General features: G+C 47.8%; 1 protein-coding gene across 3 annotated transcripts; it reads left to right on the forward strand.

Annotated features, from left to right (window-relative positions):
- Positions 1-330: 330 nt before the first annotated feature.
- Positions 331-26,900, forward strand: LOC137437556 (lariat debranching enzyme). Of its 3 annotated transcripts, none has more exons than XM_068131982.2 (12): positions 331-459; positions 3,077-3,162; positions 5,414-5,553; positions 7,006-7,130; positions 7,543-7,623; positions 7,759-7,844; positions 7,995-8,219; positions 8,382-8,462; positions 8,617-8,744; positions 15,481-15,699; positions 16,541-16,719; positions 25,933-26,900. In XM_068131982.2, the coding sequence occupies exons 2-12, from the start codon at positions 3,106-3,108 to the stop codon at positions 26,253-26,255; spliced, it is 1,644 nt and encodes a 547-aa protein (XP_067988083.1). In that variant the 5' UTR covers positions 331-459; positions 3,077-3,105; the 3' UTR covers positions 26,256-26,900. The 3 variants fall into 3 exon arrangements, with proteins under 3 accessions (XP_067988083.1, XP_067988082.1, XP_078622187.1); XM_068131981.2 differs by lacking the exon at positions 331-459 and adding an exon at positions 719-861; XM_078766061.1 differs by lacking the exon at positions 331-459 and having other exon boundaries at positions 2,985-3,162.
- The last annotated feature ends 1,090 nt before the right edge of the window (positions 26,901-27,990 follow it).

Genomic DNA, 27,990 nt, shown 5'->3' on the forward strand with positions numbered 1-27,990 from the left:
TAAATGTTTTGATTAAAAAAATTATTTACCCGTGTTATGGAATTTTTTCCCACTGTGGAAAATGTGACGCGATCACTGCTTTGCGTGAGTTTGATATTCAAAGCGAACGGCCATGGGATTCAAACGCACGTCAACAAAATCAAAATGTACAAAAAACATTTTATATACTTAATTCTGTCACAGTTTAAAATGTAATAGAAATAATTGCGTTGGTAATTAAAAATGTGACGTTTATGAGAATGAACCTATCGTTGAGGAGAACGTGAAGAAACGTTATCCAATCAGAATCCGCCGTATGTTTGACGTCAGAATCCAAAGAACGTCCAATCAGCAGTCGTTTTATTGAAATTGGGGTTGTTGCTTGTTGGTGTTTTTTTTTTGCGCTTGTTTTGGTGTATGTAGGATTCGGGCCTTTTCATTTATTTATTTTAATTAAACCTCGTCTCTTTTGCTTTTATCGTGAGTATGTTGGAAAGAAATGATTTGGTAACGTGTGTTTACTTGGATTTATTGTTGGAACAGTTTCATACTGCTTGTAGTTTATTGTATGTTGTGTTTGTGATGACTGATGTGCCGTGTAGTCGAGCATGTTGAGCACTGTATAGTGTATATTGCAATACTGTACATTGAGAGAATTTACTTCAGGATAAACGGACACCCCTCATTGGCTTGTGGGGACGGTGACTGTGACACCTTGCCCTGACTAAAAACATCACCTGACAAAGGGTGAATGAGTTCCCTTCAGGAGCCAGCAGACATTCAGTACGGAAACGGTGTCCCCTAAAACAAAACACCCAATGGTGGTAGGAAAGCTTATTTTGCCAGTTTTCATGTGAAGAGGTTTCCTTCTTTCAGGATGAGGTGAAGGTTTTGCCGGTTTTCCTCTTCTCTGTAGCCCTTCACCTTTTGTGGATGTCAGTCTTGTTTAGGGCGAATTTGACGAAAAGAAATGAAAGGTTGTGTGTGTTCTATCAGAACATTATGTCGTCGTGTCCAGGTTAGCAGAGAGTAATGTAGCTGCAGTGTCCGCCGAACAGACTAATTCGGAGCTGCTGCACCACACGATGTGGAGTGATGTGCAAAAAGGAGCAGAGGGTTTTCCAGAACATTGGAGACGTCGTTTATCGTGAAGATGAACATGATTGGGTCCAAAATACTGGCTTTGGGAGAGGGGACGAGGAGGTTCCATTGATGGCAATACGTTTACTATTTGGGTGGAGGGACATGTTTACTATTTGGGCGGAGGGACGTGTTGACTGTTTGGGCGGAGGGACGTGTTGACTATTTGGGCGGAGGGACGTGTTGACTGTTTGGGCGGAGGGACGTGTTGACTGTTTGGGTGGAGGGACGTGTTGACTGTTTGGGCGGAGGGACGTGTTGACTGTTTGGGTGGAGGGACGTGTTGACTGTTTGGGTGGAGGTACGTGTTGACTGTTTGGGCGGAGGGACGTGTTGACTGTTTGGGCGGAGGGACGTGTTGACTGTTTGGGCGGAGGGACGTGTTGACTGTTTGGGCGGAGGGACGTGTTGACTGTTTGGGTGGAGGGACGTGTTGACTGTTTGGGTGGAGGTACGTGTTGACTGTTTGGGTGGAGGTACGTGTTGACTGTTTGGGCGGAGGGACGTGTTGACTGTTTGGGCGGAGGGACGTGTTGACTGTTTGGGCGGAGGGACGTGTTGACTGTTTGGGTGGAGGGACGTGTTGACTGTTTGGGCGGAGGGACGTGTTGACTGTTTGGGCGGAGGGACGTGTTGACTGTTTGGGCGGAGGGACGTGTTGACTGTTTGGGCGGAGGGACGTGTTGACTGTTTGGGTGGAGGGACGTGTTGACTGTTTGGGCGGAGGACGTGTTGACTGTTTGGGTGGAGGGACGTGTTGACTGTTTGGGCGGAGGGACGTGTTGACTGTTTGGGCGGAGGGACGTGTTGACTGTTTGGGCGGAGGGACGTGTTGACTGTTTGGGCGGAGAACGTCAAAAATCCTGCAGTATGTAAAAATTATACAAAGAGTTACTGATTACATTATGGGGTCAAGAGGTTAAAGGTCATAGGTCTTATTAGGTAAAAACTGTTACTGCGCTAACTTGTGAAACAGTAATGGTATTTTGACCAAACTTGGTACAAGCATATATTTATGATGCAAAGATGAACTGATTAGATTTTGCCATCAAGAGGTCAAAGGTCATGTGAGGTAAAAATGTCCAAACTTGGTAGAAGTATTATCAATGATGTTGTATCAGGTAAAAAAAAACACATGGACACTGCAAGGACTTCCAGGAAAGAAGTCGGTATTTCAAAAAAGTGGATCTGGGGTGAATTAACGGGGGTAGAAAAGATCAAGGTTTTGGATGGGGGAAGATAAGAGATGGTGGTGAACAGCTGTTTTAACTTTTAAAGACCTGGAGGGAGGAGTGGGATTGAAGAGAGTGAGGGAGTTTGTTCCAGAAGCGGGAGAAAAGAGGAATGAAAGAGTGAAGGTGAGCAGATTCTTGATTTTGGCAGTTTCGCCATAAGAGGGTTGCTGGCAAATCTTGTGTGACCTGTAGGAATATTTGGGGGACAGAGCACAGAGAGAGCTGGGGGAGCAAGGCCGGAGAGGAGTCGGTAGAAGACAGAAAGACCACCAACCTGCCTGTGGTGAGTGAGTGAAAGGCCCTCGGAGTTAGCTTCATCGCAGGAGATTCCAATGATTCTGAAAGCTTTGGTTTCAACAGCGTGAAGCCGAGCCAGGTGTGAGGCAGGAGCACCGGCCCAGAGGGGAGAACAGTATTCCATTGAGCTGCGGATGAAAGCCTTTTATGTGGTGAGGAGCTCAGGTGTGCCAAGGAAGGACTTCGCACGACGGAGGTTGCCCAGACGGCGACTGGCTTTGGAGGCCAGCTTGGAAATGTGGTTTTCCCAGGAAAGATCATGGTTCATATTATAAATGCCAAACTGACCTACCTCCTTCGGACACGGGTGTGATTTATTTTTTAATTATGGTGATCACCTTGAAATGTTTTCTTCTGAAGATAATTGCATGCTTGCTCTCTTCTAATAACAATCAATGCCCTCACTCTCCTGTGTGGGTGCCAAGGGTGGAAGACACGTTCGGCTGAAAGCGGCATGCGAGTTGCTGTGGAGGGTTGCTGTCATGGAGAGCTGGACAAAATCTATGAAACGGTGAGTTTGGTTTGTTGTAACTTGGGCACAAAAACTTTGGGGTATGTTATGTTGTTAGGTCATCTCATCTCGATTCTCAAAAGTACAAAGCAATGTACAAAAGAGCGTGCACAGCTGTAAGGACGAAGGACGGGAACAGTGGTGAGTTTGAGGTGAAGGTGGGAGTGCATCAGGGGTCGGTACTAAGTCCATTACTATTTGTAGCTCTGATGGAGGTGCTGGCTCGGAACGTAAAGGAGGGTTTACCGTGGGAGTTGTTGTATGCAGATGATCTGGTGTTGATTGCGGAAAGTATGGATGGACTGAAGGAAAAGATGAACAAGTGGAAGGGAAGTATGGAGACAAAAGGTCTGAAGGTGAATGTCGGAAAGACGAAGGTGATGGCAAGTGGTAAAGCATGTGGTGAGGTGGAAAGAACTGGGAAGTGGCGCTGTGCTGTGTGCAGGAAGGGTGTCGGAGTGAACTCCATTCAATGTACAATGTGCGCTGAGTGGGTTCATCAAAAATGTAGTGGTCTGAGAGGGTCATTAACCAGTATGGCAGCTACATTCAAATGAAAGATGTGCACAGAGGGAGCTGCACATGGAGGAAATGTTGAGTTGGATCTTGGAGATGGCATGAAGCTGGAAGGTGTGAAAACATTTTGCTACCTCGGAGACATGCTGAATGGAGAAGGTGGATCAGACTCGGCAACGGTTGCTGGAGTGAGATGTGCATGGAAGAAGTTTCGGGAACTGAGTGGCGTGCTGATGAGGAGGGGAGTGTCGTTGAAGCTGAAGGGAAAGGTGTATGCTGCATGTGTGAGAAGTGTTATGATTTATGGGAGCGAGACATGGGTAATGAACGTAGAGCAGCAACGAAGGTTGGAAAGGGTGGAAATGCGAATGGTTCGATGGATGTGCGGAGTATCATTGAGAGAGAGGAAGACAAATGATGAATTGTGAAAGATGATGGGAATAGAGCCTGTGATTGATGCTGTGAAGAGAAACAGGTTGAGATGGTTTCGTCATGTGTTGAGGAAGGATGAAAGTGACTGGTTGAGAAGAGTAATGGAAATGAATGTAGAAGGAAGTAGAGGACGGGGAAGACCGAGAAAGACTTGGCTAAAGATGGTGGAAGAAGAAATGCGGGCAAGGGGGTTAACGAGGAGAGATGCAGAAAATAGGGCAAGATGGAGAAGATTGTCATGGGGACCGCAAGGCTAACCCCCGCTCTAGCAGGGAAAATGGCCTTAAAATGCATGTTGTTGTTGTTGTTGTTGTTGTTGTTGTATCTCGATTCTCAAAGAGATGAACTGAGAGGAAGGAGGTGGGGTATCCACTGAAACTTTGGATTCCTACTCTCCTCTTATTAGTCCCCTACCGGTGTACACCTTAGGGGACTATAGGTTTGCACTCCGTCCCTCCGTCCCTCCGTCTGTCAGTCTGTCGGTCCGTCAGTCCGTCACGCAAAGAACAGCTTTCCGGACTTTTTTTCTAAACTTAATGCTCATGATTTCAAACTTGGTACATGGTTTCGTCATGATAAATTACAGATCAAGTTCTAACTTCACGACGTTTCGATCATTTTTCACAAAGTTATGGCACTTTGAACTTTGGGAATTTCCCCAACAGTTTTCCGGACTATAATTTGGAGTGCGGTAAGTCATAATACTGTCTTCTATGACAGTGCTACCCAATGCTGGTAGGGCACATGTATTGCAGCGCAATACTCAGAATGCTTGTTTACCAACCGATTGCTCTGAAACTCAATACCGCCCTTCTACTCTGGCCCGCACAATCGCTCAGGCTCCGATTTTCTGATTTTGGGGCATGGGGACTCCCAGGTGGTTTCACTCCCCCCGCCCCTCCACCCCCCCCCCCCCCCCCCCTCCTTGAAACTTCAGATCCCTACTCGTCCCTTATTTACCAACGAATTGCTCTGCAATCTGAGATACAGCCCTTATACGTGATGGTGCGCAGGATAGCTCGGTCTTCGATATTTCGATTTTGGATCAATGGGCTCCCTGGGGGGGTTCTTCTGAACTGCAACCTCAAGAGATGCGATTTGATATCAGCCTCGACTTGGTATCGGCCCACTCGGGGCTATTTAATAATTGTTGCTCAAATTATTTATTTATTTGGACCCATGTTGGGAACACTTTGAGTAATGTTGCACCTTATGGTGGCAAAAATGCAGTCACTATTGAATGTTCACAGCTTTTATTATTCCTTCCCTTTTGTACACAAAAAAAAATGTTTTTTAATTGTAGCTGGCAGAGGCAGTACAGCAAGGTGGGAAGCCCGTGGACCTCCTCCTTTGCTGTGGTGACTTTCAAGCTGTTCGTAATGAGAGCGACCTGCTTTGCATGGCTGTACCCCCGAAGTACCGACACATGCAAGACTTCCACAGGTAACCAAACACCTTTTAGCCAGCCATACCATGGGTGTCCAGTCTCTGCCGGGAGATGGAATTCCGTCTTGAGAGATTTCTGCCATTTATTTATTCAATTCATTCTGGCTGACAGGATGGCCTGTAGGTACCGACACTCGTCCCTAAGCTGTCTAGCCTGGGTTTGAATCCTGACCCAGCTATAAACTGTCATTCTGGTGTTGCACGGGCAGGGTGATTTGTCAATGAGTGTGCCGTCCCTCGGATTGATGTTAAGCAGGGGTCCCGTCTCTCGGCACTAGTTGGTGGACGTTCAAGATCCCACGGTGTCATTCACAAAGAGTTGGTGCACTCAGCGCCGACACAATGAACAAATTAGAAATTCTTGCCCTGACCTTAGTCGAGCATCAGGTGTGGCCAGCTGGTTCGTGAAAGACTCTTACACAAGCCTCGACTTGAAATACATAAATAAATAAATAAACTCTTCCCCTTCACCACCGGCATCTGCCTTTCAGCTCTAGTGAGGCATTGGATACAAGTGCTGCTGCCTTTCATGTCTTGCTCCAGCAGGCCTTGGCATGTCTTGGTGCCTTTTGGAGATTGAAGCCATTTCCTTGTCCCCACTTATTTCACTTCCTTGATCAGTTTGCCTGATCTTCCGTAATATTAATCCTATAGTTACTATTAACTTGGTATAACATAACATCTACATCCCTTTAACATCTTTTGGCAGTCTTCCCCTTCTGACCACTCACTAGTCCTTCATTATTGGGACCCGTATTGAGGTGGTCGGTGTAAGGGGGAGGAGAAGGGGGCTACCACCCCTGATTCTCCAAAATCATAAGCTGCTAACATCCATAGGCCACACACTGGAGTGATTCATCCACGTGACTGCTGGATTAATCGCCTCTATGTTTCCTGGGTTGTTGCCCAAGAGTCACTTTTGGTTTGTCTCAAGAACGACTGTATGTCTCACGAGCCATGTTATCAACCATCTTTCACCTGAATATCGGCGTCGAGTCAGACAGGCCCTCGTACCTGAGCAAATCGCCCACAGTTTACCAGAAGCCATTGATATCACTTCCTGATTTCTCATGATATTCACACACAATCTCCACTCATTTTATGCCTCTCGAGTAAAGGTTTGCTCCATCTGCGGATGGAATTGACCGAATTCTGATTGACGTGTATGCTAACCACATACTTTGATCAACGTTCTTTTCATTCCATCCATAGATTGTTCTGTTTGTCTAGGGAAACTCCAGACTCAGAATGCCACTGGCCTACGCAATTTAGACTAGTTTTGCCATTCAAGCTGTCCGTGTAATTTGCGTTTTTGTAGGATTTTTAACCGTACCGTGCCGCGTGAGAGGCAGCCCTTTTGGAATGGTGCTATTAGGAATGAGGTTGGTTTTGTAGGGGTGGTGCAGGATGACGGACTTGGATTGTACGTGCCATTACTTGATGTCGCAGGTATTATTCTGGAGAGAAGCAGGCTCCTGTGCTGACGGTGTTTATCGGAGGAAACCACGAGGCATCAAACCATCTGCAGGAGTTACCTTTTGGTGGATGGGTGGCGCCAAACATCTACTACATGGGTGTGTTTTCCATGACACCTCGCACACCCCCTCATTCTATATGAGCTGTGTTCTAGCAGAAACCTGTCTTCTCTTTTGTTAGTTTGCGTGTTGTAAATAATTGGTTCTTGATCTGCGGTTCCTGAGATGATGCGTTTTGCTTGGTGCACTTTGTACCTTCGTCTCGATCCTCGGTCCTTGACTGCTGCCTGCAGGTCAGCTACGACCGAGCCAGAGGGTCCTGGTGGGCAGTGGTCATGGGCCGAGGACTGCGGTGGCGATGCAGTCACACAGGACTGAAAACGTGTTCTCTCAAGGACTGCAGGTTTGTTTGTCTTGCTTCTTGTTGCTGCTGCTGCTGCTGTTGTTTTAAAATATTAATTGCTGCACATTACGAGGTTGATTTGCTTGCCTTTGTGTGACACGTGTGCAGGGTATGCTGGCGTGTTGTGTGTTGGTGGGATTCGGATAGCAGGCCTTTCTGGGATCTACAAAGGTCACGATTACTACAAAGGTTTGTTGAAATGCTTGTGCACCTGGATGTAGACATTGATGGAAACTTTTTGTGTCTCCACACCGCTAAAGTTTATCGCAAGTTTTAATCCGACCGATCTTGGCAACAGTGGACATTTTCATTTCTCTATTGCAGGCCATTTTGAATGCCCACCATACTCGCAGGATTGCCTGCGGAGCGCCTACCACGTCCGCAGCCTGGATGTGTATCGCCTCATGCAGGTGGGCTTTACCTGTGACCATTGCTTGCATTACCATGGTACTCGAGCCTGCACTGTGATTATTATTATTTTTGATCACAGTTGCCTTCCGTTTTCTTTCAACATTCTTTGCATTTCCAAGTCCTCATTATTTTCCTCCTCCTTGTCTCAGCTTTCCAATCCCCCAGATGTTTTCCTCAGTCATGACTGGCCCCTGGGAGTTACGGTGGGAAGCGGCGTTGCAGGGTTGCTCAGAAGGAAGCCGTTCTTTGCTCAAGAAGTGGAAGGGGGCAGGCTTGGTAGTCCTCCAGCTGGAGCATTGCTGAGGAAACTACAACCGTCCTATTGGTTCTCGGCGCATCTCCATGTTAAATATGCGACCATTGTCCAGCACCAGGTACATTAGAACCAGCTGGGTTACCAGGGGCACCTTGGAAGCAAACCTTCCATTGATTCAAAGGGCTGGGCTGATTAGATGAGCACAAGGTCCACCAAATAATTACAGGGACCGCATCCTTTGCTCTTATCATGAATTTCTCGATGTGATTTGTTGCTGTAGCTGGAAGAGGGACAGAAATCTCCACAAGTGACTAAATTCCTCGCTCTGGATAAATGTCTTCCCCGTCGGGAGTTTCTTCAGGTGAGGTTCGTGCAAAATGCTTTCTTTTATCAGATGCAAAATGCTTTTTCCCCCTGTATATTTGTTTTGTTAAGTATTTTTTGATATTCAAATATAATTAGGTGTTGTTCACGCTGGTGTTTTACCAAGATATCCTTAAACCCATCCGGATCAGGTTCTGGAACTGGGGCTCTCGTTGAACTCACCTCCCAAGCTGGAATATGATGAGGAGTGGCTGGCGATCATGCAAGCCACGGACCATCTGACCTGTGCCTCGCCACACAACCAGTTACTACCAGACAGGTTAGCATGACCCTCGCACTAATTTGCTAATTTTTTTCATTACTGTACACATTCATCAAGGAACCCCTTCCTCAGTGACATTCAGTTTTGCTCATCTTTCCCTGGGCAGTAATTGAATTTGTCGTGCTTTGGAGGATGGTGTTTTTTTTTTTGTTTGTTTTTAATGGTGTCCCTGAATTTCAACGAGAATGTTATTGTTGTAGCTGTCGGGTCGTCGCATTTACCTGGTGCGAATCCCAGTGGACTGTCAACAACGGCCGTAACTGCCAGCTGAGTCAAAGACCCCGAACCGGATCATGATACCTTACTGATGGGACCTCCAAGTCGGCCGATACGTTATGCTAATTTGTGCCACGCACTTCGCCTCTAAAGGCCGAGCTGGTGAGGAGCACGGCACCGTATGGATGCATGGTGTTTGTTGCCATTCACAATTGATCAACAATGGACTTTCCTAATTGGAAGGGCGATCACCACGGCTCAAATTCACCCTGAGATCAGGTATATTTAATCGTAGTGATTATGGTGCGTGGTGGAAGGAAATACAAAAGTAGCAATTCCATTGAATCGCCAATAAACCCCTTAACCCTTACTGATACGTGCCCACGAACCAACGATGAACAGAAGATCCACAATAACTTAAGCCTTTTGGGGCCCAATCATTTATACAATAGAAAGGGAGAGGGATTCTGGAGACGACAAATACCGGGCGATGGCCGGTAGAACCAGGCAGAATGGTTGAAAATTAGATTCCGGCTGCTCTGCTGGGAACGACGAGTCACTGTGTCCCGGGTGTTCCCGCGCGAGAGGAGAGGGCATGCCTCTGGCTGGCTGGGCATGCCTCTGGAATGGCAGCTCAAGCCAATTGCGCAATTGAATCCAGGCTTCTGCTCTGCTGCCTCTCGGCGCACCCACCTTTATAGCTCCGGCCTCTGTCACCCATGACTTGTTGCATCCCTCCCCTCCCCTTTCATTCATCATGGGCCGTGGGGGCATGATGACCCATGCAGACCTTTCACCCTGGTGGTCTGGTGCACAACAATGGCTACAGCTGTCGAGCTGACTTCTCCCATCCAAACCTGTGCCTAAAGGTGTGGTCTTTCGCTTAAAAGAACATAAAACAGGCTCAAAATGATTGCAGTTTTTTGTTTTTTTTGTTCTCGCACACTAGGGAGGGCGGACATCATCTATATATTGCATAAAACACTGCATATATAATATCACGATGAATTACTTTTCAATTCAAAGAAACCATTTCCATAGTTGCCAAAGTAGAGTCAATCAAAAATATACAAAAGTAATACTTTTGCGACACTTGACTTGACTTCACACTTATTCTGTTACATTCACTGCAGAGATGACTAAACTATACTACGGAGATAACTACACACCCCGGCGCTGTCTATTGAGGTCCTTTGTCCGGCACTTCACGTGTCCTTGGTGACCACAAGGCCTGTCCCTGGCCCAAACAGCCTCTCCATAACTTGAGGATTAGCAAGGGCCCATGTGACTTTTCCACTGGTGGTGTCTTTGGCCCATGTAGCCCAACAGGAGCAAGCAAACGGCATTTGTGGCTCAACAAGCAATAAAAGGCACTTGGCCCATTTGGCCTTGAAACGAGTTTTGTCTTCTGGCCTTTAAGGCCCAGCAAAATGATGCAGCAGATAAGTGGCAACAGGTGCCACAGCAGGTGAGCAGCACGACCTGGCAGATGGCGTGGCTTACAGGAAGGTAGTGTAGTTGAACTGGCAAGTCAAGTGAGTGGCCAGTAGATGTCGTGAACCAGCAGATGAATGACGTGATGGTAAGATCATGTGATTGCAGCAGATAGGATGGCTGGCTTATGCCCCAACCTACTCTACCCTAGCTGCCCAGCTATTCCCTCTATCCTATCTCGAACTCCATCCTCCCTAAACCGCTCTTGGCTAATATATCCCTCCCGGGCCCACTAATTCCGTCAAACTAATCTATCTTCCAAGAGATCAAGGCACGTGTTGTGACTATAACATGATGAAGTGGCATGGCCTTACCTGGATCGCTAGCGGAGCGAGCCCTGCACTAACAATTTGGAATGCAATGGGTCATCACAAAAAAAAATTACCCACTCAGTTTGTCTCGGTGGCTTGGTAGTCCAAATGGTAGTCCAACATTTAGAATGGTACGAAGGGGAAGCATCTCCAACTGACGTAACTTTTGCAAAAACACTTCCACATTTTACTTTAAACCCACTTTTCTGTGGTTCTATGTAACCAATTTACCCCCCATCCCACGTGCTGGTGCCCTAACAAGAGCGTGCGTGCCTGGCCCTAAAATTTTCTTTTCTTTGCCATAGCACAATATCGTGGCTGGGTGGTATGTCTCTCTCTGCAGGCTTCTGCCTGCTTCCCAAATGTGTCATCCCTGGGCTGCTGGGGCCATTTCCGAGCTACCTGCTCCACTCCGAGTTCTGGCGAGTTCTCTCTGGCTCTCGCAAGTTCCCTTTCTAGCCCGTGGCACCTCCAGCGCTCTCTTCGGTGTTTGGGCCCACTTCACAAATATCTGGGTCACCCCTCTGGACCCAGTGCACACTGAGCACCCAAGATGCCCCTCCCCAAATACCTACACTCAATGAGCCACACCCCCAGCCTGTCAACGAATTATTGCACCCAATAAACAAAACTTTACTTATTCCAGCACCAATAACGGAACAGCATCCACGTTTCAAACCAGCTGAATCCCCTCCACCCATTTTAAATGGGGATTCCCTCTCCACAGCGGTGTGCTTCCTCTTCATTATTCACACCCTATTTACACCAACAACAACAACAACAACAGGCATTTTAAGGCCATTTTCCCTCCTAGAGCGGGGGTTATCCTTGCGGGCCCCATGACAATCTTCTCCATTTTGCCCTATTTTCTGCATCTCTCCTTGTTAACCCCCTTGCCCGCATTTCTTCTTCCACCATCTTTGGCCAAGTCTTTCTCGGTCTTCCCCGTCCTCTACTTCCTTCTACATTCATTTCCATTACTCTTCTCAACCAGTCACTTTCATCCTTCCTCAACACATGACCAAACCATCTCAACCTGTTCCTCTTCACAGCATCAATCACAGGCTCGATTCCCATCATCTTTCGCAATTCATCATTTGTCTTCCTCTCTCTCAACGATACTCCGCACATCCACCGAACCATTCGCATTTCCACCCTTTCCAACCTTCGTTGCTGCTCTACGTTCATTACCCATGTCTCGCTCCCATAAATCATAACACTTCTCACACATGCAGCACACACCTTTCCCTTCAGCTTCAACGACACCCCTCCTCGTCAGCACGCCACTCAGTTCCCGAAACTTCCACTCAGCCCGCAAGGATAACCCAGGGGCATGTGAGTTAAATTCCAACTACACACCAGGGGCATGCATGCTCCCACATGCGACCCTCGGCTCACCCTGAGCTGGAGCTGTGCTTGTTAATCCCTCGGGAAGCCACTCTAAAACTGCTGCTATACAGTCTGCCGCCAGAGGTGGCTCTCCCATCTGCGTTCCTCCATTTTTTTCACCTTGCACAGATGCCCCGCATTTTTCGCTCACCACGTACATGCACATGCACACTTTCCCTCTGCAACACCCGGTCCAGTATGCACAGGCCATGTGGTTTCAATCTCTCAGCAAGAAAGGTCGATGTGCACCGAAAAGCATAGTTTGTAAACCGGCCATTCAATCGACCACACAGACCTTTTTTTTTTTTCTTTTTTTTTTTTTTTTTTTGTATACAAAGTCGAGTCTCGTGTAAGAGCTAACGCATTAAACACAAAAAACATAAACGGACACATAAAACATAATAAAGGGAGCGGGAGACAAAGGGAAGCACACAAACAAAACAACAGTAGAGAACAGGAACATCAGGAGATCTGTGGGGTGGGGGAGTGGGGGGGGGGGTGCACGGTATAAAACAAGTGGACACTACTCGGAATTTCAGGAATGAAGTCGGAGATTGAAAGAGGCAGATTTGGGGTGTATTAACGGGGCTAGAAAAGATCAAGGTTTTGGATGGGGGAAGATAAGAGATGGTGGTGAACAGCTGTTTTAAAGACCTGAGGGAGGAGTGGAATTGAAGAGAGTGTGGGAGTTTGTTCCAGAGGTGAGAAAAAAGAGGAATGAAAGAGGGAAGGTGAGCAGAGTCTTGATTTTGGCAGTTTCACCAGAAAAGGGTTGCTGGCAGACATTGTGCATCCTGAAGAAATATTTGGGGGACAGAGTACAGACAGAGCTGGGGGAGCTAGACCAGAGAGGAGTCGGTAGAAGACAGAAAGACCACCAACCTGCCTGCAGTGAGAGAGAGAGAAAGGCCATCAGAACCAGCTCCATCACGGGAGATACCAATGATTAATTGGGGTTTCATAAAAAGGCTGATCACGGTTATGGTATTCAAATTTGTAAGTACAAGTACAAGCATCTTTAATTCAAGAATAAAATGTATTTGGCAACAGGTAGAACTGGAGAATGGGTGAGGACAAGAAAAATAGATAATTGTTGGGTTGTTATAAATTAAAAATAAACCAGGCAGTGTATATTTACTTTATGCTTCACAGACCCCTTCCCAAGCGATTAAAATAAGACGAACGGAAATAAGTCGGAAAGCAAGTGTTACCGGTAAAGAAAAGTTTAATGCACAAAACGACACCATCGGCTGAGGAGGTTGTCAAAACGGTATTAAGGTTGATGTCGATCACACGGTTTTGCACTTCGTGTGACGGGACAAACTCAACAAGTGCGAAATGCCCTCATGGCAGCTTACAGTGAAAAAGTGTACAAATTTTAATGGATTATCAAAAATGAAAGCCAAAGAGAAACAGCTGTCATGGTCAACAACACTGGCAGGTTATAACACTGAAGACTTTTGTGAATATATGCATTAAAAATGTACACGAGGTATGCGCCACAGGACGAACATGACCAGAATACATGTCCTCGCACGCTCCACATGGCACTGGGAAATAAACTCTGGAGGCTGGGAAGTCCGTTAATCCTTGAATATGGGGGCGCTCAGAAGATCCGAAGCAGAAGAGAAGGACAAGCCATTTCGAAGGAATACAGTGAATCGAGAGCGAAGGGTTCGACTTTGTTTGCTGCAATGCTTGATAGTTTTGGCCAATTTATGTGCTAGATAATGAAGCCACAGCACGTTGGAGTGAGGGTGGAATGACGACCATTCATTCCCGTTCTCGGCCTTCATTTTGCGGTAAATATCAAACTGATAATCTCCTCGGCCCGTGAACAGTGTGTCGTCGGTAGCAAGGTTGGTGAACACCGTGAAACCATCTTTTTTGAGCCTGGATAGGGTGTAATCGATCAACCTGGTCTTGAGTCCATGTGTGGCAATGGTGTGCGTTTCACCACCGAGTACAAACACTGTTTCTTCCTCGTCAGTCTCTTGCTATGCTATGGCTTTGCTATGGCTTTGGGTAGTTCACTTGCTGGGCTCCTTCACACCTACATCCACCTTGGGAAGAGTCCCTGTCCAAACTCATGTTATCTGGACCCCTGTTCCCCATTCACACCATTTATCCACGTACCTGGTGTCCATTGCCGGATGCCGCCCGCAGTCATGTTTCTCCGGCATGGATCCCTGCATTTGCAGAGTTGCACATGCCGCAGACATCTCCACCCAAGTACGTCCACTAACCTCATCTGCCATGGCCTGTTCTAACTCTCCTCTTGACCTCCTGGCTCTAGATCTAGATCCCCAACTAGATCCCCAACTGGCGCTCCCATTATTTTCATTCCCTCAACTCCCGTTCCGATGCTATTCCTAATCAGTCAGTCCTTGCTATGATCTCCGCACATCTGCCAGGTTTCCGCCATTCCTTATGGTTGGCCTTGATTTCTTCCGTCCTCTCGACTTGGGCTGCTTCCATGGCAGCCATCAGCTGTCAACATTGGCCATCACTTCCTGGCTATCCCCCTGCTGCTGCAGTAATGCCGGCCTGTTACCCCCCACTGCTGATTCAGTTGGAGGCACCGGTATAGCTATTGGAGTCTATGGGGCTACTGGGTAGTGGGGGCGACACCACAGCACTCGATAACGGCCCCTCTGCTTGCATTTTGGCCGAGGCTATAGTGGCATCAGTCCAGGGGGCCCCCTGGTTCGAGCCACTTTGACCGCTCATCGCAATTAATTTGTAGTGCCAATCGCGCTCAGCAATTTCTCCTGAGGTGCGATTTCTCATACCTTCGGTCCATATCTCGCTGACACCAGTATTGTAGCCATCGGGTCGTCCCAGTTGTGGTTCTCTATGATCAGGGCCCATGCCTGCTACGGGGACGTACACCTGCTACGGGGACGTACATGGTTCTCGGTGCCTCTATCCGGGTGGCTGCCTTGCGCCACAAACACCAGTTTTTCACTGTGTCCAGGCCATGTGGAATCTTGCACTGCCATTATTTCTTTAAGGAAAACACATACCAACACCTCACAATGGGGAAAACCATACAAACACAAAGGTGGGTATATCGTTTTGTAGATATGAGCTGTCTGGGAGGGAAGGTGAAGGAAACTTAAGAAAAACAAATTTGACACTGCCTGGCATACACTTGTTACGTACACTTATGCTGAACATGTACTATGGAAATAACTAGTATAAACTAAAAACCAATTACACCTGAGACACATCAGTAACAATATTTTGTTTTGGTTCACAAGATAATTTCTGTTATCTGAAATTGTTTTTGTGGTGATGATGATGCTTTCTGTCTCCCATAGCGTCGTGAAGCTTTGTGCTGATGACCTGTCCCGTGTTCGTGACCTCCTGAGCGGTGATCTTGCTGTTCCAACCAGTTTCTCACCCACGGTTCCATTCTATTCCCCGAAGAATATTGTAGGGGGGAAGATTAAGCCCCCTGTTCCTGTACCCAGCCCACAGACGGCCACCTATTGTCGCCGCCTGGGACTTACAGATGTGTTCACCTTGGCAGCAGCTCGGTGAGCCCGGTGGTGACTTTGGGTTGGCACTGCTACCTTCAGTGATCATTGTGTTAAAGCAGACTGGTGCAGACAATATGAGGCCTTTTCACATTTATTCAATGCGTTTGCATCAATAGCTCTTCATTTGTCTTCGTTACTTGGAAGCGTTAAAGCTACGACAGTTTATTTTGACAAAAGCAGGCAGTTGTGTGAAGGTGCCCGGATGTTAGAATCTCTGTGTAACCTCGGGTTTATTTTACCAATGAATTGCGTTTTTTATTTATTATTATTATTAATTTTTTTTTTTTTTGTATACAAGATCGAGGCTCGTGTAAGAGCATTAAAACTGTTAAAGCATTAAACTGAATTGCATCGAAATTTTAATTTAATTTGCATTAAAACTGAATTCCATTTACAAAGCCAGACTCGTGGTGTAATTGTTATAGAAATCGTCTGGGAGGTTGGAGGTTCAAACCCCGGCCCATTACTACCAAACACTTTCAAAATGGTACCTGCTGCTTCCTTGCTTAACCCTCGGCATTTAAAAGAATACGAGCACGGACAATCCATGGGGAGGAGGGATTCCTCCTTGGGGAATTCCCTGCTCTTCGTGTGTTGAGAAATGTTGTGCCATTGTTGTGGCATCCCTCGTAACCACAATGCCGTGTGTGCGTGCGCGCGTGCGTGCGTGTGCGTGCGTGCTTGTTTCTAGCATTAGATCATGTAAAATTAAGGATTTTTTTTTTTTGTGCAGTTTTTCTCCATTACCTTTTATTGGTAAACATGGTGTTGTATTCCATTTACCGTAATTTATCATCCATTGTAGAAATGTTGATTCCATGTGTGCATTTCCATGCAGGGCTGGCCATGGACTTGCTAAAGCATCCAATTCGTCCCTCATTGTAAACCTCAGCAGTGCTGACCTATCGGGGAATTCTTCTTTGAACCCCGATGAGATCCTGCTGGACGATGATGTTGACGGAGATGAAACAGCCGCCGATGAGGAAATTGACGGCATTTGTCTCGCTGACACGAGTGGTAAGCTGATTCGGCGAGCACTTTGTGATGTCAATGCTTATCTCATCTCCTCGCCTCTCCTCGACTCATTTGAAACAAAAGCCAAACTTATCAAACTGAGAAATACAAAGCAATTCCAAGCCGCTTATTACATAACTCCCCTCTTATCCAATTGGAATGTATCCCCACCAAACTTTGTTTCAAAGGTACTGCATTTTTGGAGTAAACATGCCATGAGTTGCTTCAGTACCTCCGCCACCGAAAGTGGATGGAGGTTATATTTTCACCCCGGCTTGTTTGTTTGTTTGTCTGTCTGAACAAGATATCTCAACGTTGTGACGGAATTTGGTGTGCCATTGTGAATTTGGCGTTTGTGGATTCGGACGGAATTTGGTGGAGAGGTTGGGTGTGTGACAAAGACGAAATTATTAGATTTTGATGAAGATCCAGATGTGGAACTGAGAATTTTAGTGATTCTTCACCATTGAGCGATCAAAATTACACACTCCTGCTGTGCAATTCAAAACGCCTCATCACACGTCGCCATAGAGCCGGGCTTGTTTTAACTGAGGATAACGACTGTACGTGAGTTGCTGTGCTATGATTTACACCAATAATACAAACATTTCTTTTGCAGAAATGTATTTGTAATGTTCATGTTATTACATTTTTATAAGCAATTGAAGTTGCCATTACATCACCTTCAAAAAAATTTCATGAGTAACCGCTTAGCACTTGCACATGGGAGGGGTACATGCAGACTGGATGTTTGGGAAAATTTCGCAAGAGTTTGAGCGAATAGTTCAGTTCAGTTATGTGACGGGACGTGACAGACACTGCATTGACGTACATTAAATATGACCATAAGTATGTTAAATACTTGACCTCACCAGCACATGATTCAAAACGCCTCACCAACATATAAACGCCAAATTATTAAAAACACCTCACAGCCCCGTTATTAAAATCACCTCACCTCCACGTAATTACCAACTTCCACTGTGCAATTCAAAACACCCAATCACACGTCGCTATAGAGACGAGCTGTTTGTGAGTAGCTGTGTTAGTTTGCTGACACCAATCGTAATACATTTGTTTTGCACAAATGTATTTGTAATATTCGTGATTTTACATTTTTATCAACAATTGAAGTTGAAGATTTAAGTTAAAAAAAATTATGAACTTAAAAACACCCCCTTTGGGACATACACATGGGAGAGGTACGTGCATACCGGAAGTTTGGTACGATTTCACAAATGTTTGAGGGAGTACTTCAGCGACAACACAGGACAGACAATGCATACGTGTGTGTGTGTGTATGTGTGTATATTGTTACAGACGTGGCTTGGATGTTATTTACCGAGCGGTTTTATGGTATGACCACGTCTGCACAAGTTACCCGATTGTGCCCGAACGTTGACTAATCGCGCTATGCTAGACCAATGAAGGAAAAAGAAGACACACGGCTGGAATTAATACGACACGACACCAGGGATACGGTTCTCAAAGGTTGTTATTACAATAATGCGGAAGGTTTAGATTACAGGGACAAGAGGGAAACATAGGAAGGTGGGCACTTAAACACACTTATATTAACCCCAACAGACGACAGATAAACGGGACAAGGCTCACTCACACGGGGTTTGATGGCAAGGAAAGCGGGTAGCGATCGCTCCAGGTGCACCTGGGCTCAGGGCAGGATCACGTACGGTCCAGTTTAAGAGATGCGGTGGAGGTATTGCAGCGCTCGAGGGGTGGCGACTTCTCTCTCCAGGCTGGGGGCGCATCTGACTCAGCGCTCGCAGGTGGCTTTCCTTCTCCAAGCTGGGTGCGCATCTGACTCAGCGCTCGCAGGTGGCTTTCCTTCTCCAAGCTGGGTGCGCATCTCTCGTCACATCCGGCGCGGGGCCGCGTATATCCGGCGGGGAGTGACACGCCCTCGGCTCGTTAGCTCCGCCTCGTGGAATCGGCACGTTGCTTCTCATTGGGTGCGTGCGGGGGGTTTACCAGGCTCCGCCCTTGACGAGGAGCTGACAAGGAGCCCCTTCGTGGTAACCCCGTGGAGCGCATGGTCTATGGCGCTAATCGAGCCGGTGTGAGGACGCATCCTCCCCCGCTCCGCCGCCATCTCCTCTGTTGTTGTTGTAATTGTTGGGGAAGAAGATGGAAGGAGGTATGGGAAAGGTCCTAAACTCACTACTGATGCCATATAATCACATTCTGGTGCAACGAAGAGTCATAATTAATGGAAACGAGGCCTTAACTGACATAGATTAAGAATAACTAGGAAGATGTCCGAAAGTTGTCTACGTGTGGTGCGGTGGACCTGGGCACGACATTTAATGGGGGAATAAGGGGAAGGTCGGCTCTACTGATTGTTATTTACATGCAATGGGACTAGGGAATGGGGGATTGGGGAAAGTTGGGGAGTATTGGAGAAAATAGGGGAATATTTACAAGCGGATATGGAGGCCAAATTCCATATTCGCAACATTGCACCCTTCTCTACCCTCGGGGCGTCCCGACCCGATAAATTTTTACCTACTTTAGTGTGGCACGCAATGTAGTTCCCTCTACTATTAACTCTACCCTGAGTGCGACAGTTTTACAGATATTCACAAATGAGTAAATATGTCCCTCTGCGACGTTGCACCCTTCTCCTCTCAGAAACACACCCACAGGATAACCGAATCCGGAAAGAATTCGCAAACTAAACATACAGCCGGTAGGGAGCATTATTTACAAGATTACGCTGATATCTACACTACGATCCAGGACCTGTTTTTGGAGGAACACATGCAGATGTTATGCATAGAGAGAGCGCGCTTGCCAACATCGATACACCAACCCACGAGTGCTCTGTGGCCGACGGCCTTTAATAACGTGCAGAGCACCCTTTCCCAGCATCAAAAGCACCACCCCACCACACAGTCAGCACCATCCGGTGCAGTCACCATTGTTCATTGGTATAAAAATAAATTCGACAACCCCTAACCCTGCAGGTGTCTCTTGCTCTTCTTGTGGTGCACTTGGTGGTGTTAACTATTAGTGGTTCACCTGTATGGCATAGGTGCCACGTTGATCCATAGGTCCATCCCCGGGTGGTGCTTGGCCGCAAACGAACTGCGGTCCATTGTGGGTGGCCACAAACATTGCGGTCCATATGGTGTATCGATCCCGGCAGCAAACAGCGAAAGTGCAGGCCCACAACTGCGCAGCCAGCACCTCTCTCTCCTCTCTCTCTACCCCAAAGCCAGATCCTCGGAGGTGGGAGACAAAAGAAGCAGACAAGTGAGTAAGGTGGTAAGGGCGCAAAAGTGCACGCAATGTAAGGTGATGCACACTGGGGGCACATGGGAACCAGGTGAGACAGGTACGTTCCTATCGTACGCCCCCCCCCCCCCCACCAGGTAACCTACATGGCCCCTCCCTTACCCCTTACTGTATCCACACAACACAACACTACCCATAAACATCTACTTTACAAATCAACAAACATCCCTACTGTCTTCCCCGTTCCTCCCATAAACCAAATTCGTCTTCTCTCCCTCCTAACCAATCAAATTTGCCATTTTCAACTCTCATCAAAATTTGCCATCTCCAACTGCACATCAAAATTTGCCATTACCAATTCATCATCAGTCCCTCCTAGGGAGGGAGAGATGGAATCACCCCAATGCCTCATCCACGTCGTGATGCGTCTCACAAATCCAACAGCAATTCTCATTTCTGCAACACAAACAAAGAAAACACAGGTGTGGAGTCATCATCATCACCACAGGTAAGTGGCTGCGTATGGTGCGACAGGTTCTTCAATCCTAACTATTTCCTAAATGACTTTAACAACTTTACACTACCCGGGGTCTTTCTCCGGCCAAACCATTGGCCCTCTTACACTATGGGTTCTAAAAAACCAATTCCCATTGGCCAAACTGTGGTGCTCTTCAATTTGGGGTCTCACTCCCCCGATTCATCTCCCGGTGCCCTCGCACAATTTCTGGGCTGTGGCGTGTACCTCTCCCAGTGGGTCTACCCACCTGCACACCTCCACCACTGCAGTTGCCTCCGAGCTTACCTGCTCCTTACCCTAACCTATCTACCTGGGGAAGGCCCTCTGGCGCTCTCCCCACTCCGTGCCCTCTCTGGCACTGGGCTGCCCGATCCACACCCGGGATCCTCAGGCACCCACTCACAACTACCGGCTCCCAGAGCCCACCTGCGGCCTCACCTGGCCGACATCCTCACAATGGTGGAGTGCCCAACCAACTACACGCACTAACAGGCTACACGCCCAGCCATTTCCACAACACTAATGCACCCATTCACAACACCATTCTGCAACCGCACCACAAGTGCCAATATCCAACCACAATTTACCTGTACCCTCTACCTAACACTTACACTACCCGCCCCGGGTACTCGTGAAAGGGGTCCACTCTTCCCCCATTCACACCTTCGCACCATGCACACCACTCCGTACCACTCACTCCAACTCTCTCCACACACCTGTACCTGCACACCTGTGCTCTCACACCTGGTGCCACCTGCACCCTTCTCTCCCCAAGCGCATTCGCGCTGATCCACACACTCACTACTCATACACTGCTCCACACACCTGTCCAGTTGCACACCTGTGCAATCACACCTGTTCAATCCTCACACACACGGCATCATCTCAGCTAACTACTCCCTTCTGAAACTTGCGCTTCCCAGTCGTCCCTTTAAACTATTGCGCTCCCTCGTCATTATCCTCCATACTAAACTACCTGCGTCCCCACTACAGGTATCAGTCACTAACTAAACTTAACGTTACCTAATGTCAATCTCTTCTAGATCCCTACACACAATATCCTAACCCACTCGGGCTAGTTTTCACTGCCATACACCCCATAAGCTATTGCTCCTTTGCCCCCAGCATGGGAAGGGTGGCAGATTTGCCATCCCACCCCATCGGGGGTCTCTCACTACCAATTTTGCACATCAAATTGCAACAAATTAAAAATTTGCCAATCACTGCCCATCATCTGCCAATCACTACTGCCAATCCCTTGCCAATCATCAAATTTTGTTTTTCTCTAATTTTGGGTCCAAAACACTAACCTCATCACCCAGTCTACTCACTACTGCCTCTCGGTGCGCCAATTCCTGTCCAAAGCCTGGCTTCGTAAAGCCAAGCAATGGATGCTGGTTGTTTTGTGCCAGCGGCTGGATGCGTCCGGCACTCGGTGCAGGGACGGGGGCTTACCCGTGCCGAGATCCCACGCACCACCTCGGCGTGGAGCCATCCAATGCCCCGATCTCGACCTGCCGGCACGTCTCACCAAAAAGTGGTCGCCATGACGACCCTTTCTATCGGGCTGCCAGCTCCGCCTAGTGGAGCCTGGACGCGGCCGTTCAAAGCGAGGCCCGGCACGCACCGAGGGCCCGATTCGGCTATAAGTCGTTCTAAACTCTACCCCGTCTAACGTCGATGCTTCACCTGGACGCTTACACCCCGCAGCCCGTTCCTTGCTCACACATCCAGCCGTGCCCATGCTCCTCGTACCTTTCCTTACACACCCAGGTACACTCATTCCACTCACAGCCTTGGTCACACACCTGACCACCGAACACTTTGGCACACATTCGTCGCTCGCACACCTCACCAATACACCTCTTCGCGCCCCCTCCTCGGGCACCTCCTCTGTGACAATCACAGGTGTGCTCTCATTCGCACACCCAACCACGTGCCTCACCACCAACTCCAGCGTGCATTCCCACTCACGCTCTACCATTCCAGGTGTACATCCTTCCATCCCAGGTGTACATCCTCGCTCACCTGTCACAACTAACTCACGCTCCATGTCACTCTCACTACTTTCACCTCCATTCCTGACAGCGCACTCACCCTTACTCTTGACAGCACACTCTTTCCTCATGCACCTGTCCGTCACACACCTTTCTCGCGCACACTCTCCCGTCACACCCTCTGTAACACTCACCACAGGTGTGCATTCTTCCTTGCCTTTGACAGCGCACTCTTTCCCCATGCACCTGTCCGTCACACACCTTCCTCGCGCACACTCTCCCGTCACACCCTCTGTAACACTCACCACACCGCGCTCCCATGTGCTCCCTCGCACACACGCTACGACCGACTCACTCTCGCCAGCACACTCACTCCTTGGTACACACTTTTTCCTCACACACCCCAGAGTCGGACTTTCTTGCACACCTCCATTTTCGCACACCAGACCTGTCGCACACTTCACCCACGGCCTCTCACGAACACCCGGGTCCATCTCGACCCCCAAGCTCCTTAAATCCCCTGGCGCATCATACGCACGACCATATTGGTCACCACTTACACCGGGTCCTCTTCCTCTTCGCTTCTCCTCCATCACCTGCGAATCCCTCATCCGGTTAATGAGCACATCATCACGATCCAAACACAGACTTTGGACCAATTCTTTTATCTCCTCTTTTATCTCTTTGTTATCCCCTCTCCGTCGCTTCTTAATTTCGCTCACCCCCTCTTCCACTTCTTTCCGTGTCGCTTTCAACCCTCCTAATACCGCAGTGTTCCTTTGAACCTGCTCCACTAACTCCGTCTGTCCCACCGTCAGCTGCTCCACCTCCTGCGTCAGGTCCTCTATGCCCCCTTGTAACTTTACAGTCCCCTTTCTCACCTCCTTCTCCATGTGCTCCTTACAGTGCCTCACCTCCTCGCGCACTCCTCCGACCTCCTCACTCACACCTCTTCTAATCTCCTCTCCCTCTACCCCATTTTTCACTCCCTCTATCTGATTCTCCTGGGCAGCCATTCTATTTTCTACCCCCATTAACCCATTTTTCACCTCCTTTATCCCGTTGTCTAACCCCTCTCCGGTACCCCTCGCTTCGTCCCTCATTACCCCCAGTTGGCCCTCCAATCGCTCACTCCGAGCCCTCATTCGGTTCGTTATTTCTTCAATTTGGTTTCCCAATCGCTCACCCTGAGCATCCATCCGGTTCCCCAACCGCTCACCCAATCGCTTTCTATCAGCCCTCATTTGCTCACAATTCTGGGCCATAAGGGCCTTCATTTGTATCCAAAACGAGTTCAAATCCATCGGGGGCGCTGCCACGGTCGCTGGCGCGGTGATCAGCGAGGCGCCATTTTGCGCGCCCGCTTCTTCGTGCGTGACGGCGCTATTTTGCGAACCTGCCGCCCTCACTGCTTCGCTCTCCTCCTGTCCCTCATTTTGGTCCTGGATCGACCCTACCTCACTCTCCTTTACCGGACCCCAGCTGTCTTGATCCGCCATAGCGCGACTTTCAAAATTCGGTTTTTTTTTTTTTTTTTCGTAAAACAAATTCAAATTTCGCCGTTATAATTTCGCGCGGGAAACGCGCTCCGAATCGATTCGGTCGAGCGCCGTACGCGCTCCGGCTCGATTTTCCCTCCCAAAATTTGGGCCTAACTAATTTAGTCCCGGGTTCGAATTCCACTCCTCGACACCAATTGTTACAGACGTGGCTTGGATGTTATTTACCGAGCGGTTTTATGGTATGACCACGTCTGCACAAGTTACCCGATTGTGCCCGAACGTTGACTAATCGCGCTATGCTAGACCAATGAAGGAAAAAGAAGACACACGGCTGGAATTAATACGACACGACACCAGGGATACGGTTCTCAAAGGTTGTTATTACAATAATGCGGAAGGTTTAGATTACAGGGACAAGAGGGAAACATAGGAAGGTGGGCACTTAAACACACTTATATTAACCCCAACAGACGACAGATAAACGGGACAAGGCTCACTCACACGGGGTTTGATGGCAAGGAAAGCGGGTAGCGATCGCTCCAGGTGCACCTGGGCTCAGGGCAGGATCACGTACGGTCCAGTTTAAGAGATGCGGTGGAGGTATTGCAGCGCTCGAGGGGTGGCGACTTCTCTCTCCAGGCTGGGGGCGCATCTGACTCAGCGCTCGCAGGTGGCTTTCCTTCTCCAAGCTGGGTGCGCATCTGACTCAGCGCTCGCAGGTGGCTTTCCTTCTCCAAGCTGGGTGCGCATCTCTCGTCACATCCGGCGCGGGGCCGCGTATATCCGGCGGGGAGTGACACGCCCTCGGCTCGTTAGCTCCGCCTCGTGGAATCGGCACGTTGCTTCTCATTGGGTGCGTGCGGGGGGTTTACCAGGCTCCGCCCTTGACGAGGAGCTGACAAGGAGCCCCTTCGTGGTAACCCCGTGGAGCGCATGGTCTATGGCGCTAATCGAGCCGGTGTGAGGACGCATCCTCCCCCGCTCCGCCGCCATCTCCTCTGTTGTTGTTGTAATTGTTGGGGAAGAAGATGGAAGGAGGTATGGGAAAGGTCCTAAACTCACTACTGATGCCATATAATCACATTCTGGTGCAACGAAGAGTCATAATTAATGGAAACGAGGCCTTAACTGACATAGATTAAGAATAACTAGGAAGATGTCCGAAAGTTGTCTACGTGTGGTGCGGTGGACCTGGGCACGACATTTAATGGGGGAATAAGGGGAAGGTCGGCTCTACTGATTGTTATTTACATGCAATGGGACTAGGGAATGGGGGATTGGGGAAAGTTGGGGAGTATTGGAGAAAATAGGGGAATATTTACAAGCGGATATGGAGGCCAAATTCCATATTCGCAACAATATATATATATATATATATATATATATATATATATATATATATATATATATATATATATATATATATATATATATATATATATATATATATATATATATATATATATATATGTATGTATGTATGTATGTATGTATGTATATATATGTATATAAAAATAAAATATTAATTGAAGCACACTGACATCATGTGCATAAATTATACCAACACATCACCTCCAAACTAGGGGGCATCCACGTGGTACTGAAGTCTTTGCAGACTGAGATTAAAGCTCCATGGTCACAGACATGAAAGCAGAGATGTCCATCTTTTCTTTGCCACTTTTTCGATTGATTTTAATATTCCTGACTAATTATCAGCAGGGCAGAGACTGTGTTCGCGTGGCAGGTAACACGTTGCTAACGGGTCATAGAGCAACCGCTGTGGTGGGACTCGATCTGTGCCTTGCTGCCTCATCAAGTGGGGGGGGGGGGTTTGATCTGTGTATGGTGTATATATATACACATACATGTATACTGTATTTGCATTTGGGTGTATTCAGTATTGATTCGAATTTCATTTTCTTTCTTGTCTTGCAACTCATCTCAGATTCTGCTTTGAACATCCTGCCAAGCCCCATGCCTTTGCACAATTCCACCCCATCGGAGGTTTTCAGCTCTTTCCTCAGCCCAGCCCCGTCCTCTTTCCTCGACGATTCAGTCCAGTCCGACAATGCCTTTAGCTCGTGCTGCAGTCCTGTCTCGCGCGATTTGGGCGAGACCGAGGACTCCATGGAGTCCGAGGAACCGGATCAGACCAAGAGTTCCGGGGGCTCAGGTGGTAAGCGTGTTGGTGTGAGCGATGAGCGTTCGGGGGAGCGCAAGATCAAGCGCCGAAATCTGGACATTTATGCCTCACAGGACTACGACTAGCTCTCAAATGCAGAGAACATAAAACTGCTTGCTTTGTAAAATGTGTTTATTACTGTGTTCATTTTATTTTGGCCGGTTGAGGCAAAAAAAGAAGAAAAAAAACACCATTGTGGATGGAAAGGGTGACCGCGTACATAGCATGATGGTGTTGCTGAGTAAATGGCTGCGTTGCCTCGTATTTTAGAGCATTGTTTTTTTTTTGTTTTTTTTTACCCGACTTAAATGAGCTTTGCTGCGAAAATGCAGGAGTTTACAGTAATAAGCAGTGCAGTGGAACCTCTTTCACTTTGCTCTAATTGGGTTGGAAACTTACAGTTCAATGTCTTGTGTGTTTCGGAACGCATACCCATTTATGTCCACCTGCGCACACAAGAAGGCCAGCCACTTGATCCAGAACGAGTGGTCCATTTTTGGTAGTGTGGTAAACCAGCATTTTATCTTTGAATTTTAAAAATACTCTTAACGAAAGGATTTTTGTCTTTACAAGAGACATGGGGTGTGTCTGTGTGTGCCATCCTCCATCGACTGTTCAACAGTTCTGTAGCGCATGTCACATTCATCGTCGTTTTAAACTTTTATACGTTTTTCTTTCATTTCTGCCCGAATTTTAATCGGCTTCTTTGTGAAATAAAAGCAGAAATCTTCCTCGTTTTTTGCTTCCTTCGTACGTCATGTTTCCTTTCGAGGTGAATTGGATTTCTCTGTTACTCTGGATTGGGTTTTGTTTATTGCGTTGTGCCAACCTGGAACCTAGCCTGGTGTGGGCTTAGCGGTTCGGGTGCCGGCTTGGGATCCTTGGGTTCGAATCCCGGTTGATCGCTGAATTAACACCAGGTGGTTGACTCAGCCTGTCATCCTTCCGAGGTCGGCAAATCAAGTACCAGCTCACTGGTAATTCCCTGCGTGTCGTAAGAGGCGACTAACAGGGTTGGCGGCAGGAAGGGCATCAGGCCATAAAACATTGCTTCAAAAAGGGGCACGGTGCCCGAAAAAGACCAACCCCTGCTCTGCGGAGAAAAATGTTCTCTGAAGGCGGTTCTTTCAACCTGGAACCTAAACGGGCACTGGACACGCACCTCAATTACCTGGAATGAGCGAAGTGAAAAGTGGGGTTAAGCAAGTGGTACACTTTGTCTGTCTCTGTCTCTCTGTCTGTCTCTGTCTCTCTGTCCACAAACGTCAGTTTATGATGGAGGAACAACTTTATCTCAATTGAATGTTATATTTTGAACACTAGTCGGAACATTGATAGGAAGACAAGTTTGCTGTTTTACCGTACTTCTATACTACAAAAAGAGTTCCAGACCCCTCTATACCTTTTGACACCATGAAGACCCCTTAATACCTTTAGACCATTTAGAGCCTTAAGACCCTTTAGACCCCCACGACACCCAAGACCCTTTATCACACTAAGACTTTAAACGCTGTATAACCACAAGACCCTTTACCCCAGTGGTTCCCAAACTTTTTGTCAACGACCCTAAATTTGAAATCTTATTCGCATAGAGACCCAAATGGTACCGGTACTTACGATAAAAATTGTTGGAGAAAACGCTTTTGAAGCGAAACCCTGGTTTTTGAGGGGGTTTTCAAGTTTGGGTTGCGGCACTGGGTTTTGGAACCCCTGCTCTTAGACCCCTCATACCTCCTCGACCCTTTATAACCTCAAGACCCTTTTGACCCCTAAGGCCCTCGAGACCCCCCAAGAACCTTTTGACCCTTTTTAAGCGTAATA

Source organism: Myxine glutinosa, chromosome 12 (assembly GCF_964187855.1).
Source record: "Myxine glutinosa chromosome 12, kmMyxGlut1.1, whole genome shotgun sequence".
In the NCBI taxonomy this organism is placed as follows: Eukaryota; Metazoa; Chordata; class Myxini; order Myxiniformes; family Myxinidae; genus Myxine; species Myxine glutinosa.